The sequence below is a fragment of the Neodiprion virginianus genome, chromosome 3 (assembly GCF_021901495.1).
Source record: "Neodiprion virginianus isolate iyNeoVirg1 chromosome 3, iyNeoVirg1.1, whole genome shotgun sequence".
Taxonomy (NCBI): domain Eukaryota; kingdom Metazoa; phylum Arthropoda; class Insecta; order Hymenoptera; family Diprionidae; genus Neodiprion; species Neodiprion virginianus.
In genome coordinates, this window is record NC_060879.1 from 18,814,283 (window position 1) to 18,830,491 (window position 16,209).

A 16,209-nucleotide genomic window follows, 5' to 3' on the forward strand; every position below is an offset into this window, starting at 1 on the left:
GACCTACAGAGAAAATAAAAAACGATTTCGTGACATCGACAATCGATTTCGACGCTGACTTATGCATCTCCAAATATCAAAGTCTGTGTATCTCAAACGCGAAAAAGAGCTCAACAGCGCCATTTGACACACAGTTCTGATCAACTCGCTCCAACACATTTTCATTTGACGTAGAAATAAAGAAATGGCACGGATTCTACCAAATCGCAATAGTAAATTCGTAAAACTTATGCCATTTATTTATTTCCGCGTGTAATGAAAATGTATTGGGGTATTTTTGTTAAGAATTGCCTGCCTAATGGGGCTTTTAAGCCCTTTTTCGCGTTTGAGATACGTGGACCTCGATATTTGGAGATATACATTTGCACGTCGAAATCGATCAGGGCACCCCCCCTAAAATTTAATGGAAAACTAACTGTGTGACGATTTAAAATATCGTTAATAGATAAAAACATACACGTTTACAACTTTCAGCTTTTAACTTGGTCTACAAGCGAAGCTGGTCTCTTGGAATATATTTCATGTAGCACATGTAAGAGTGTTTATTCGCGAGTTTCTGTTATTCCCACAGAAATGACACTTGCAATCGAATATCGGCTCTCACGAAATGCTGCTACATACTAAATATGTGCGGATCGTTATCTTGAGATTCTTACACACACAATCGAAACTGTAAGACTTGCTCCAGGTAGATTTGATGCTATTGTAAAAGGATCAGCAAATAAGGGGCTATGGGAAGGATATATGCAAAAAAAAAACTACAACGTAGGTACTTACTTTACAATATTTATTTTTACCGTTAATAATCTCACATTCATTCAAATAAATATTCTCATAAATAACATCAATAAATAAGATAATATATCTTTAAATATATAAATAGTTTACATTGTATCATAATACTTGAGATTTCGATGAGATCACAACAAGATAATTGGCTGCCGAATACTGATAGTTGCAAAATAAACTCATCAAGGAACATAAGTGACTCTTCGTCGTAAGAAGAAGTATGCTATCTTGTACAACTCTTGTTTAAAAATATTTTAAACGGAACGATTTGTCATATTCAACGCATGTCGTCGTTTTTACTATTTTCATGCTCATGTTTGTCCGAATTTCTTGACGTACAATAGGATTTAGAAGGGGACGAGCCGTCGACGACGTAATTGTCCAGGCGATCTGTGCAGCAATTCTGTAAAAACGAATCGAAAAAATAATCGTCAGTCATGGTGAAGTAGGTATCTGGTATAATGATTTCACAATGACTGCAAGAATACACATTGCAGCGAGACAAATTTTACAAGAGTAACAATTTTCGACATTATGTTACTGAACAATTAGAAATAAACCTTCAAAGAAACACCTACAATAATTAAAAATCTGCACACTTTTTCGATAAATAGGTACATATATATATGTATACAAAAAATACCAAGCTGGGTTAATATTCTTGTTTATGGCGCACGAGAATCGAAAGGATCTTCAGAGACTGAATAAGGAATTAAATAACTAAGATATGCTTACCATATAAGAAGTTCATTTGTGGTGCTGATTTTGTAGGAAAGTCCTTTTTTACCATTCCCTCACACAAGGTGTTCGAAGAGTTGCATAGCTGACAGCTACATTCACTTGGTTCGTGGTATTTATAGCTAAAAAAATGTAATATACGCATTATATACCTGTTTTGCGGGCTCAATTTAACGCCTGACGTTTTTGAGCAATATCGTATAAGACTGATATAACAAAATACACATGCCTGCAGTTATTCTGAAACGGCTAATTTTTTAGGCAAGTTGGTTACGTTGGCAATGCTGAATCAGCCCGCAACGCCACCGCCGGCCGGCTGCGAAATAGGCTCACAATCAATCTTTGTAAACGTAACTCAACCATTAGAATTTTGTATTGCTGGATTATACATCTGCGTTACCAACGTAATTGACTTGTCGTAAAATTAGTCCTTTCAGAATCACTGTGTCCACGTGTGCACGAACAAAATGACCTGAGCTGCTCACCTTAATGTTTTTGGTGTCTTGTCGTCATCGCATTGCAGTTCTACCGTTTTCTGTTCTAGTTTGCTTGGAACGCAAAGTCGGTGATAGTGTGATTTGTATGGAAATTCCCAATCCCCGCTCTAGAATTTTAAATATAACGTGATGATCTTCAAGTAATTTTTTATCTGTCATAAGTGTTCGCATTTTTTATTCACCATCTAACGTATGCAATTCGGAGAATACATTTATCGAAATGTTGATTATCATTTGACTGATTTCAGCCGATATAATAGCAACAGATGAAATATTTGATTTAGAATTGGCAACAAATTGGTGACACGGTGACTGTTCGTCTGAGACGTGGAAATGACTTGTCAATACGCCGGTAATCGATGCTGGGCCAAGCCTGTATCGACAAATGTTGTCAAAAACGTCACGATCAAGACTACGCCAAAACAAAAGTTAGATATTGCATAGAACTGACCATAGCGAATGTAATAGGATGAAAATAATGTGGCTATTCTCAAAATTTCAAAGATTCGCTTGAATATTTTTTGACGACAAGACAATTTCTAGTCGACTTGTACACCATTGACTGTGAATTAACAAGAAAGTGACGTTCGTTAACTTATGGTCGACACATACTCAATAATTGGTGTTCAATGAGCTCTGCTTATCGGTCTCCGATTGGTTGACAATTCGTTTTACTATCGACAATAAGTCAAATTTGAGTCGATCCTGTGCTATTTGGGAAGCTATTTGCTATTTCGAAAGCCTTTTTCGTAAGATTCATAAAAAATGTTGGATAAGAAGATGCAGCATATAACGAATATTTTGATGGTATATACTGACCTCACCGGTTAGACAGTAACCATGGCAAACTCCAATTTCGATCTCGGCCGTACAACTCCGACCTTCGGCATCAATTTTGATGACAACATAGCGGATAATTTTTGTCTGACATTCGTGAGTTTTGCTTATTTCTTGTGAGACTACCAATACTCCAGTTAAACTTGTTGAGATCAAGATTACAGATGCAATTGTTGCCGTTGCCAAATGTGCGATCGCCATTGAGTCTGCAATCATAAAGACCTTTGCGTTTAGGAAATGAAAATATTCATTACACTGATTACACATATTTTAACGCAGAAAGAAAAGTACTAATTTTAAAGCTCGTAGAGATTGACATACGAGCCTGAAACACCTGTGAACCTTAATTGGCGTGGTTCAAAATTGGAGGATTTGAGAAAATGCGTCATTTTGCAATTCTTAAAAATTATCCACGTAATGTAATTAAAATGAAGATTACCAATTTGTTAAACCATGACACGAAATCATAGTAATATTAAATTTCTAGTAAAAGAGTCTTCAAGGCTACAATTTGCTTTTCGAGTGGAAGTTATAAGCATACGTATGAATCAGAGTATCGACTTTCTAGAATCTCTGGGCTTGGAATCATTTTCAGCATGATCCTCAATTGATTATACGAGCTTCCAAATTGATCATCGGTTCAACTTAACCTGTTATGATTGTGTATCCTTTTTTAAGATAATCCATTACTGTATAAATGGGTAGAGTTTTGATAAAAACTTTCTTGTCAAAGTTACATAATTATTGACGTAAAATATGAAAGAAGTTCCTCGACAGTTTTTAATACAATTTGGCTGATAAGGATCATTTATTAAAACAATTACTCATATGAGAAAAACAATTTATGTCAAACGAGTCGTTTGACGAGTAAATAGTCACGTGTTAAGTTGAGTGGTGATATCTGCAACACTAAATCCTTGCATACTAATGTTGCATAATTCGCTACATTGAGATTCAGGAATCTTGCAGAATATTCACTCGTGTCACCAATGTTTAAAAATAAAAAAAAATTCTCTCGCCACCTTGCAAAATTATCACACTGAAGGAAAATAATATATACTTTTTGCACGTATTAATGTTATAAATGATCTCGTGGTTTCCATAATACTCATGATTATGGTATCTGTTATCGAAACAAAATTAAAACTAACCAGAATCACTTTACGGTTGAACTATCACGGTTGTATGACTCAGTCCGTCCGCGGTTTGCGATGTTGTCTGCGGGCGCTTAAATACTGTAGATCACATGCTCCAAGCGAGATTTTATCCCAGATTGGTCCATCGAGTTAATCTGTGTGGAGAGGGGATGAAGCGGGCGGTTCGTCTCCACCCCCCTAAAAGATTGTAAAGGTGAAATTATTTTTTTTCCGTTTTCAAAAAAATCAGGTTCCCGCATATTATAAGGCTGATTTGGATGAACCAATATTGCTACGAATATCTTTTCTGATGTAACATTGCCTAAAAATATTGCACACCAATGAAATAACGGCCATAGGGAAATAATCAGGATAAAAATAGTTTTTTTTTGTACCATGAACTAGAAGTCCGTCGCACTCAAAGAAACAAAGTGTTTTCAAAATTGAAAGATCCTCATGCTTTAGTGTTGTATCGGCTCATGTATATTAAAATCAACCATAAAGTTCACATATCAGTTAAATCTATCGATACGTGTCCAAGACATAGAATCGAGCACAAATTTTAAAAAGCGCCGGAAGCTTCATGCCGAGAGACAAGCCGCGACCTTTAAGATTCGACAACAATCCTTGGAATCAGCTGCTACCATACTGACTACATCAGCGTATAAAAAATTATGCGTGGCAGCTATTGATTGATGGATACAGACGTCATATTCTTGTAAGTAATGAAATTATCTTTAAGTCTCACGACTAATACAATGGTGCTTTTTTCCTTTCTAACCGAGACTCAATATCTCTGTACCAAGAATTTAATTTTCGGCGAAATAAATTCTGGCAACTATTTTACATACGTATATGTAATGAATTTTAGTAATCCATTAGCACTTATGTATATGCATTAGGGGTCTACAAAGAAACCGCGCCATGTAGCAATATTCATTTTTGTAAGGACTTTTAGAATCTTGCGATTTTGACAATTAGTCCTTACATCTACTCTTCAACGTTGAATTTCAATGCAATTTGACAAAGCTGGCAGATTATTCGCTAAAACTTGTATCTCATTTGCGAGTGACAAATACAAACAGCTTCTTACGGGTTTCAAACATTATTAACGCCAGTCAAAGGTTCACGTCACGTTCAGGCTTTGAAATAAAAATACCTCCTTCTCTTCCGACAAGTCAGAATCCAGCGAAAAAAAAAAAATACAAAAAACCAGTCAATACAGTCCATAAAACAATATTTCGCAACCAAGTATATCATTTCTGCACCGATTCAGTCAATAGTAAATTTTTATTACCATAGAACCTTATTCAAATTAGTAAAATGAACAGAGATAGATTGCGTTTTTGTAAGAGCCACGACCATATGATTATCTTTACAGCCTGTTGCGGCAGCTTTGTTTGATTTGCAAAATATTCGAAACTCGACTTGGCCTTGATTATTCAAAACACGAACGAAATTTTTACGATTATAGATTTTCAAAGGCAGACTTTCAGATGCGATTCATACCATTCGTGACTTTTAGGTACAGCGTTCAAATTATTAATTTCATTCCCGTGCGCCGTTCTTCAGACAATTCAAATTTTCATCTCTCTGTATTAGTCTCCTTTACGTGCATATCATGCATAGAAAGAAGGTATCAGAATAATACGGTAGATGTCATTGCGTGTTGTGAAATCCACCAATGTTAAATGCACATTTGGTAATGGTAGAACACTGCTACATTTTTTTTCGAAATACTGTCCAAGGTGCCCAGAGAGCGAAATATCCGAATTATAGTCGACAAACGTGTGCCTTCAAATTTACTACCAATCGTTGCTCGAAGGAAATATACTACAGTGTATAATGAATTCGAAAAGTGGCGCGTTTCTAAAAAAATCAAATCATTGTTGTAAAATATTTTCCCGACGTATTCTTCTGAACTTGCACAAAATCTTACCGATGATTCTAAGCATCTTCAGTTTTCTTACAATACTGAAGCTTGTTAAAAAATTTTCAATCATTTTTATTAATATTTGTGTTGAGGGGAGTCCATCCCTTCCTTGTCAGCCCTCGCTTTATTTCTTCATTGTTTATTCTATTGTCGTGCTTTAATTCACACAATATTTTATTCCTCTTGTAATCGAACTTCGCACACCCTGTTTGGAGAAATAGCATAGGGGAGACCGGTGTCAGTTGTAAAAGGGTGTCAATTGTTACAGTGAAAATTACCCCGCCATCTTGCCAATTACAGAGATACCTGTCCTCCTTTTGTTCACCAATGTTTCGGAGAATTTATACAAATCTTCCCCTAATTGTCGTTTTTCTCTATCCGAAAGTAAATATTTCCATTCTTCCACTGTGTTTTTTTCTAGTATGTAAACCATGAGTATTGTTCATAATTGACATAAACTACCTCGAATTCGGAGTACAGGATTTTTATTTGATTGTAGAAAATTGTCGTCGGTGTCAATTGTAACACTGTTCAAATCCTACTGATTTTTCCATGCTCATTCCTTACACAATTCCCTAGCTAATTTCAAAACCACTTAGGAGAAAAGGATTACCAAAAAACCGAGTAAATCAATCGACCGAGTCTTCGGACGAAGTTACATTTCGTTTAATCTGCTGGGAGCCATATTCATATTAATATTGGTGCGTTATATGCGTGCGACAACTGCTTGTCTAGCATATACTTTTATTTGTTGTTGAAGTTTTGTCATTTATTTTATAACAAAGATAGGAGAAACCGCAGCACGTCGGACCCCTTTTAAACATTTTTAACAAAAAATGTATTCTTGTCATTTTTTTGAAGCAGGCAAAAGTGTCGATTTCAACACGTGTGGCAACAGGGAATTTACGATGCGTGTTCTCAAGGCGGAAGTTTTCTTTCGGGTCATATCTAATGCTCAACTCTGCTTCTGGGATATCATCTAACGGTGAATACGCCTGTTTGAATGTTAAATTTCTACGAACATCACGCCATGTGTTGAGCAAATTCGCAGATTACATTACTCCTACGTGTACAGTGTATATTAGGGAAGGTCTTTGAATAACACATTCGCAGTACTGGATATTACTGGATACTACGTAAGATTCGAAGGACAGTAATGACGAAAGATTGCTACTCATTTGAAAAAAGGAACCAAGTAAGGTTTCATCGGAAGCCTGTAAATTTTTCTTCGTATAATGTTTCATCATGATGCATCAATAAATGAAATATGCTGAATCACATCGCCGATACATCTTATACCGGTCCCATAACAGGAATACTTATATAATTCTTCTCGTAAACGTATTTATATAATAAAATCCGTGTCTATTGTATGAATATAATTGAATTCGACGTATATCGTCAATATATGTGACGTGTGAATGAAAAATCTTCAATTCGAGTCTTTCGAGGTGAATTCGTGTTCCACTGATACAGGATAGTCTTCTCCTTTGTAGAGTGAGTGGCGAATTTCACTAAATATTTCTCGTTTTACGCATATTTGACGCATATTTGAAGACACGTACGCAATTCGGAGAATTGAGGAAAAAATTTACCAAAACCACTCGTATTAGTTAGTACTGCGTACATGATGTGATACCCGAGCACTTTATATGATAACCGAAAGTTAAAATATGGATCTTTAAGAATAACCGTCGTTTATTATTTCGTAGTAATCCTTTGACGCGTGCTCAGTAACTGTTCAACACTTGGACGATGAATGACTAGAGTCGAAAGAATTAGCTACAGTCTGCGTGATGTTACGTACTATAAGTATAGTGTTCAACCTTTGTTAGTCCTAAGTGAGGTCAGTAACCGACGAGCGCTTTATTCGTACCAACACTCAGCCGACAGCATTGCTTATTTTTTGGGCTATTGCGATTCATTCGCAACTTTCTAGAATAAAAATGAAGTCAGGATCTGACGAAACTTTTTCGTAAAATATTTTCTACAAGATTCACACTTTCACCCAGTTCCACTTTACACACCTCCTTTCACATCACTCGTCCGTGTTCTTAGGGTAAAAATTCTATAGCTATTTTTTTTTGGGTAACAATTAGCGACCAGTAATTACAACTAATGGCCACCCTTAAAAGGTTTATAAAAAATATGATAAAACGGTTCAAAATATCCTGAAAATAAAAAAATTATCGCAAACGAGGCAACATTCTTTTCGATCGACGTCACCTCGCAATAATTTTCTCAAAACATTTTATGTCCTTCCTGGTGTGAGACTGAGCGCTAAATTCATCGTTACAATTTACAGTACGTGAAAATCTCACTTTTACTCACAATTAAGATTGGATATGCCCCAGAATTTCCGAATTCGTTTTCACAACGCGTCTTTCTGTACAGCGCTAAGAACGCAATCGCATTGATCGTTTAGTTCAACGGTACGGGTTTTTTGTCAATATTTTACTACTTTACTAGTGAAAATTTATCTTCCCGCATGTGTGTGTTCCTACGGAAAAAAACTGAATCGAAATAAAAGTTTCCAATACGCGTGAAAAAGCACCACCTGAATCCGACCGGCCATGATACTAACGAAACTGAAATTTGTGAGAGAATAATAGGCGCTCAATGTCATACTAGAAAGGAATTCGCTTTCTTTTAAATTTGATGGTCGTTGTCAAGGTCGATTTGCGCCAGAGGTGGTGCTGGTGGTATCTGATTGTTATCGTTCTGTTGATTTTGTTGTTGCTGTTGCGTTCTCTGTACTTCGAGAGCAAGTAGTTTTTGCCTCTTTTCCTCCATCAGTCGTTCACGATGCTTGTGTATGTAGTCGTAAACGTTCGGCAATCCCATGATAACGCAAGCGGACAGAGCCGAACGGTAAATGTTCATGTCGGTTGCTTCGTACCTGTGAATATTTATTATGACTCGCAAAGATCAAAACACCTTTACGAGTATTAAAAATCATTCATCACTAAAAGACGCACCACTCGTTCGTCCGTTCATCGTAACACTCGACATGGTATATAGTGGTAACACCATTGAAGCCTCCGATCGCAAAAATCATGTCGTCTATAACTTCAATGGCGAAATTGCTGCGTGGATTGTACATGTCGGGTATCTGAGTCCAGCTGTTTGTAGCTGGATTGTATTTTTCGCCACTACACATTCTGGATATACCGTTGAATCCACCTGAAAATATCAGATTAAGCTGGATTATGGGGCAAGAAGTTCTGGAGACTCCACTTGCGTATTCTGCCCATTCTTCATCAGTCGAGAAATTATACTCACCAATGACATAAACGCAGCTGTGATAGGCGATGCATGAAACGCCACTTCTGCGAGACCTCATGGCGGATATAAGCGTCCACTGATTCGTTTCCGGGTCATAAACTTCGGCCGAATTCATGCACTCTTGTCCATTGAAGCCACCGGTGATGTAGATCTTATCTGAAAGGTAGAAGAGAACAGGCAACTGCGAATGAAGATACCGGAAAATGCACCAAGGATTCCAATAAGTTACCATTGAGCATCGTTGCGCTTGCGTCTGATCGCTGGACGTTCATTGGAGCGATGAGGGACCACTGGTTGCTCCGATAATTGTACCGTTCTGCTGTGTTCTGCCGGTGATGACCGTCGTAACCTCCCATTGCGTAGACAAGGTCGTTCAGCACCGTGACGCTTACGTAGCACCTGTATTTTCTCATATATAAATAAGATCTAGTAAGGCTGCAACGGGGTGGGTCAGCCATGAAATATAGTCAACCTTCTAGCATTCATGGGAGCAACTTCTCGCCACACCTTGCTAACAGCGTTGAAACAACGACAGCTATTGAAGTAATCCATACCGTCGAAGCCCCCGATTACGTAGATATTGAAACCGACAACCGCAGTGCCGTGGTAAGCTCTAGGACCCGTTGGATCTACTTCTTCGACCTGCGGATATTCAGTGACCTAGAGTGATTTTAGGTGACTGAAGGTGGTCAGAAATAATTGGCATATTTGGGAGCAATTTACTTTGACCCAACGATCGGCTCTGGTGTCGTACGTTTCGATGAAGTTTGTTGGGCTTCCACCGCTCCAGCCACCAAGTGCGAATAGTATCTCGTGCGGAACTCTTGGCCTGGCGATTTCTGGCGTTGGCACTTCCCCGTCTTTCTGTGTAATCATCTCCAAGTCGTAGAGAAACTTTAGCGTTTCAATGATGATGGGTCTGCAGGCCTCGTTACCGGTTACATACGGATGATCCTTGACGTTCTCGAGGAAAAACTGGGTGTCTAGCAGCCCTAGACGAATGTTCTTCATCAGTTCGACAATGTGCCCTTTTCGGGGCTCGGGGTCGTGGTTTATCCACCTGAGAACCAGCTCCCACACAGCTTCCTCGCTTTTGACGTTTAGCTCGTCAGCTCCGACCAGGCCACGAAGTTCGGATATCGGTAAAAATAGCACTTCATCACTCTTTTGCGCAACCTGTCGTTGGTGAAGTAAGAGGTTTCAGCAGATCAATCGAAAAATCAAACGTCACGTCGATGACACACCTGTACGAAGTGCCGCATTACGTAGCGGTGGGCATCGGTTTCCAATCCCTTGCAAAAATGCTCCCTGGCGAATCTCATTACACCGATACAGTTCTCTGGTGCCAAGTTCTGTCTGAGATAGTCACAGCAAAGATCGAGAACACCAAGAATGCTCAAGTAATCCGCGGTGACCAAGAGTTGACAGACGTTGTCCCTGTTTACCTCCAACGAACGGAGGTAAGCATATTCCAGCAGTAAATTCATCATGTGACTGTTCACCCCTGGTAAAAGTACGTCGGTTTTTTCACGAGAGTGAAGAGTCGTCGTGAAGAGGGCTCTGCGTGAAAGAAGTGGGTGTAAACCATCGTCTAAGCTCACACGACTACTCGATGTTGATACCATGTCAGAAAATGAAGTGGTTACATTAAGGGTGGTGTAGCCGATTCATTTCCATAAAGTAGGTTTAAATCGGTTACAATTTTCGATGCAAGGTAAGTGATTTGGTTGTGAACATTTCTGCTGTACATACTATACGAGTTCGATACGGACATCAAAAGTGTTCGATGGTATCCTCGATTTCAAGGGGATTAGGCAAAGATAATTAAAGTTGAATAAGACATGTAGCACAACGAACCTGAAGTAGGTGCTGCAGGCGGACAGAATTGCTCTATGAATCGGAAAAATACCGCCATCTTCAAGCCGAAGTACCGCATCGCAAAGTAAGTTGTTCTGGCGGAGGTCGTACAGTGACTGCATCGCTTGCGTACTCATGCATCGACCCCCATTTTCCGCGATCAAACGCTGTACGTTTGTGTTACAGTTGTCTGGTGCGAAGTTGCTCTCATTTTGATCCACCTCCATATTAAAATCCCCAATTCCGACGACCTTATCCTTTACTCAGGTAGGTTGCCAAGGGTTCGAGGCAGCCACTGCACCGACGATGACGGCCCAGTATTGTGTAATGTTCTACAGAGCAGAAAATAGGAGCTGAATTGAATGGGAAATTGCTTAACATATTCTGTCTTGACAAGGCAACTTTGCAAATGACACCTAAAATCAGAGGAAGTGCTCTTTTTGCGGTGAAATATTTGGCGTGTTTTACCTTGTACAATTTCAATGAAAACTGCCAAAGATCTTCCGAGTTTTGTGCGCTACAAGGTTAGCTGACCCGTTTGGGCAGCTCTATTCAGGTAATGGCTGGTGGATGCAACTTATAATTTTCCAGTGATCTTGCAGCACATGGGTTCCGTCAAAGCGTAGCCAAAATGCTACAGATTTTGAACGCGCTGGACGAAATTGATTGGCTGAGGGACCTGCTCATACGGACTAAAATTTTAATGGCCAGGCTGCAGACGTACATACGGGCAATTTATCAGTCGCGAACCGTATTGGAGCTAGTGGTGTGAAACAAAGTAGAAGAGTTGGGTGGACTGGCAGAGAGATACAAACTATTTTGTGTGATTTTAAGAGCGAATTACTGTCGCCTCTGGCTGTGACATAGGTCTTACATGTCCGCCGTTCAGTCAAGGACTGTCATTTGACAAACGAAGACTGCTATTTTGCCTGGAATACATCAAACTGCGTTGGCTGTGCAGCGCATATACTGGACATCCTGAAGTAAAAAACGTTCCGCACGTTTTAATTGATGCTTCAACTCCAATGGTGAATAAATACGAAATGCTGAAATGAATGTGTATAACCACGTATTAAATCCGCTGTTTGTCTGCTGTGTTCGTTATTTCATTGGACCTTTTCCTTATGTTTTCTTTATGTACATACAGTATATGCATTGCTATGGACACGAATAAACTTATCTATCTATTTCTCTCTCAAATTGTGAATGAGCGGTTCAACGAGTAGCTTCAATCAAGTGTGTGGGCGCTGTTGTGATGTAGACTGATTGCATAAGTGTTTAGAGAAAGAACTGCTCGTATTACAAGAAAAATCATGAATACCGAACATGGCTAAATAAGATGTCCACATAATTCAAACAGTGCCAATGCAAAGGAATGAAAACACATCAGGCTTTGCCTTTATGACTGAGACATTACCAAAACAGTAAGAGGTTAATAATGTAGCTATCACCAGAGGTTGATAACCTGGTTAATAATGATAACATGTTTTCAAGTGTAACGGAGCCGCATCCACCAATGAAAATTTCAATAGCAAAGAATGAAGTATTCATCGCAGCAACAAAGAAGGGAAAAATCGAAGTAACGACTAATGGGGGTTCAAGGTGTCCTGGAAGACGTTCCTTATTTCCAGAGGTCCCATGAAATTTCTCAGTCTCTTTGCCAAATTACAGCCGGTCTGCTTAACTGACGCGAGACGTTCAACGCCAAGACTTCTATTGCCACACTCGTCGAACCCAATCCAACCAAGCACCTCATAACCCCCCTCCCTGCACGCTTCTCGGTAAAGTCGTGCTGGCCATATTTGCACTTCGAGGAAAAAATTTGTGGAATCTGTGGAATAATTTATTTCATTTCCGGCAATTCAGGAGGTCGGTGGGGAAATTTAGAAGTTAGTCACGCGGCTCAAGTTCTTACACAATATTAATTGAAGAAAAGATTTCTTGGGATATTTAAAACGTCCGGCCTGAGATTCTAATCTGTCGATTTAACGTGGACGATGTGCAAATAATATATTATTGTACTCATGATGTTCAACTTTGTATGCCTTGGGTATGAGCTAGTAGGAAAGATATCCTTGAATTAGAAATAAGTACCTGTTTTTCTATCTATATCTATCTATCTATCTATCTATCATTCTATTCGATAAAGAAAACTCGTACGACAGTGATCAATCGTTGTCAGTACTTACCCGTTGACCGGTAAGCACAAACCGAGAATTATTTATCTGGTCCAACAACTAGCCGAGGGGGTATTTACTTGTTGAAATTGCAAACCTCTTTGATAAATAATAACTTCAAGATTGCTTGAAATCACTTGAAAAATCGCTTGAAATCACTTGAAATCAGTTGACATCATTGTAATAGCTTGTCACTCGATCTGTGAGCGAATATCCCCTCGAATTGAACTAGTAAAAATCAGTGAAATAGAGACCACGATTGATGTCAAATGGATGGATATAAATTCTTGAAATTCAAAAGTTGGCTCATTGAATTTGACTCGCACAAAACGAAGCCTTTATCCGAAACTTATACCAATTATTACAATTATACCAATTATTTATCAATATCAGGTTCCCATTAAGCTCTCTCGAAACTCTACGCGAAATATGCTTATTAAACAAATATTGATGAATAAGCGTTGAAAAAAATCTAACAAAATGTACACAAGTTAATTATGGCGAATTTTCCGAATAGAAAAAAAAAGTTGATCGAAAATTTAAATTTAACCAGCTTGGTATAAATAAAAATGTCCCACCCAGTTCTCAAACTTTGATGTGCAATAACTTTTAAACTGTAGATTGAAAAAATATAAACTGCAGAGCGCATTTTGCAACTCTGTTCACTTTCTACAGTTCATTCATGTCAAAAAATAAATACCTCTTCGCACGGCATCAAGAAAGAAATCACAAAACTCAATTTTTTCCACTCGTTATTATTTTTACTTAATAAGTTGTCGTATTAATTATTTAACAAATTTTTATTGTTGGATAGCATTTTTCACATTTTCACGATTTCAAATCGACAGTTTTTGAATATGGAAAAAATGTCCTCGTTGTTTATAATTATATTTGTTAATCATCAATTATTTAACGGTCTGTTGAGCCCAAAAAGAATGCATACATTTGAATGTTTTTTTACGGACACGATAGTATGTTCTCAATCTTATTCCATCTGCTTACTTATTGTTAGTCTTTGAAATTAACATATTCTGACAAAAAAACGTTAAATATGTGTAACAATCTTCGTATTTATCGTAAATTCTTTGATTCGGGGAATGTACTTATTTCGATTTTCAAATGTTCTTGGGAATGAATAGAAACATTTCATCTTCAATCATTTTATTCGTCAACAGAAACACTTCAGCTTTGATTTCATTGAAATCCATCAACCGTGTCAGGTAATCACCCCTTTGGGGGGGTCGGTTTTACCCCTTACGACCGGTTATTAATAAATCACAAAAAATACGTGTCTCTTAATTTTTATTGGAAATGGGATGATAAATAATACTTAAACGCAGTGAATTAAATCTATATCCTTTGCCTTTTGTTACAAATCCACGGAAAAAGGATCATCTTTTCTTTTCTAATGTCGCTAAGAGACTGAGGGCTGTTCGGGCTCACTGGCGCCTTGGAGGGCCCAAGTGCTTCAGGTTTTGACGTCTGCGTCACAAAAGTAGCGTGAGATTTGATAAAAAGGAGACAACCATATATCGTCTAAAGAGCCCTATGTTTATGTTTGTATTGCCTCTCCGGCATTCTCCACGTCGATCCGTTTTCTAACCCATGATCTTAATTAAGGAAACATGATTCTATAGTTTTTGATGCACTACAACCTATATGAACTAGATGAAAATCGGAGGGATTGACTGACGAAGGATTCCTCGCAGGACGTGCCTCGCATACCGTTATGTGACTCATCCGATTTAAGAGGGGAGCCTGCTTTAGAGGCTTCAAAAAATCTATTTTTTTTTTTTTTTTGCACAAATGTCTTCCCAAACTATCCAAGAATGTGTCCCTAAAATTTCAGACGCAAATTCGAAATATTTTCGGAGTTACAGAAGAAATAGTGAGCAAGCGTCGAGCAGGTATGCGAGCGGTTTTTTGAAGTTTTCAGCCAGTTTTTTGAAGAGTCTGAACCAGTTTTTTGAAGTTTTGAACCAGTTTTTTGAAGAGTCTGAAGGGCAACTCTATGGACCAGGAATCGCTGATTAGCATATTAATGCGGTAAGTTCAAGAAAATTACGATTTTTTATGTACGAAAACTTTGACGCACGATTTCTCCGTTTTTCATTTTTACGCTTCTTCCTAATTGGCGGAAAAGATAGGGAAAAAATTAGACGTCCTATCGAAACGAGACAAATTGCATTGTACTCGGGATGAAATTCTCTTCTAGTTGAACTTAAAAAACCTTAAGAAAGTTAAGATTAACCCACTTTTTAAACAATCTAAAATGAATTCTTTTCCCAAGAAAAATGAATTTTTTTTTTTTATTTGCGAAAAATTGTTGAATTTTTCACTTTTTGTGGAATTTTCTTGGTTTAACTAGAAGCTATACTATTGAGAAGTAAAAATTTCTTTGGTTTCTTTGTTTCAGATGGAAATTACGACCTGCACCTTTCCCGCCGCACGACAAATGCATACTCGAGACGCCTCGGTGAAATGCTTCTGCCAGGCATAATATGACATGTATCCGAATGAAAAAATTCGAGAAGACTGTTGAAATACATAACAATAAACCCTGAAAATTTCGTTTCAATCGGATATTTCTTTCCTTCCCAAAAAAATCCTCGAAAAAACCGATTTTTTGAAGCCTCTAAAGCAGGCTCCCCCCTTAAGTAAAGTGTAAAGAACTTTCACATTCCAGATCCATATATCAGAAATGTGATGCTGTGGCGCCTGAACCGGTTATATGAGTAATTCTTGCTTACTCCGAATTATGGGTACCTACTATATTTTTCAGTCTCTGGGGATTCCCCATAATGCGTCACATGGCTGACGAATCAACGATTTCACATTCCTTATAAGATTGAAAAATAAGATTATTTCAGTGTAATACCGCTCTGTGGAACTTTAATAACAATTTTTTCGAAAATGTGTCACCTTCGAGATTACTGCAGACTGATCCGCGTTAGATTTTG

General features: G+C 38.1%; 2 protein-coding genes across 2 annotated transcripts; both read right to left on the minus strand.

The window, feature by feature from the left end:
• Positions 1-852: 852 nt before the first annotated feature.
• LOC124299603 (kelch-like protein 10) lies at positions 853-11,299 on the minus strand. Its single transcript, XM_046752869.1, has 13 exons — positions 11,073-11,299; positions 10,460-10,775; positions 9,939-10,391; positions 9,688-9,857; positions 9,445-9,614; positions 9,213-9,371; positions 8,909-9,113; positions 8,559-8,829; positions 4,013-4,195; positions 2,844-3,067; positions 2,013-2,131; positions 1,525-1,649; positions 853-1,192 (listed from the first exon to the last, which is right to left on the minus strand). The coding sequence occupies exons 1-8, from the start codon at positions 11,297-11,299 to the stop codon at positions 8,580-8,582; spliced, it is 1,950 nt and encodes a 649-aa protein (XP_046608825.1). The 3' UTR covers positions 853-1,192; positions 1,525-1,649; positions 2,013-2,131; positions 2,844-3,067; positions 4,013-4,195; positions 8,559-8,579.
• On the minus strand, positions 1,137-3,062 carry LOC124299602 (uncharacterized). Its single transcript, XM_046752868.1, has 4 exons — positions 2,844-3,062; positions 2,013-2,131; positions 1,525-1,649; positions 1,137-1,192 (listed from the first exon to the last, which is right to left on the minus strand). Exons 1-4 carry the CDS (start codon positions 3,060-3,062, stop codon positions 1,137-1,139), a joined length of 519 nt encoding a protein of 172 aa, XP_046608824.1.
• Positions 11,300-16,209: the final 4,910 nt, after the last annotated feature.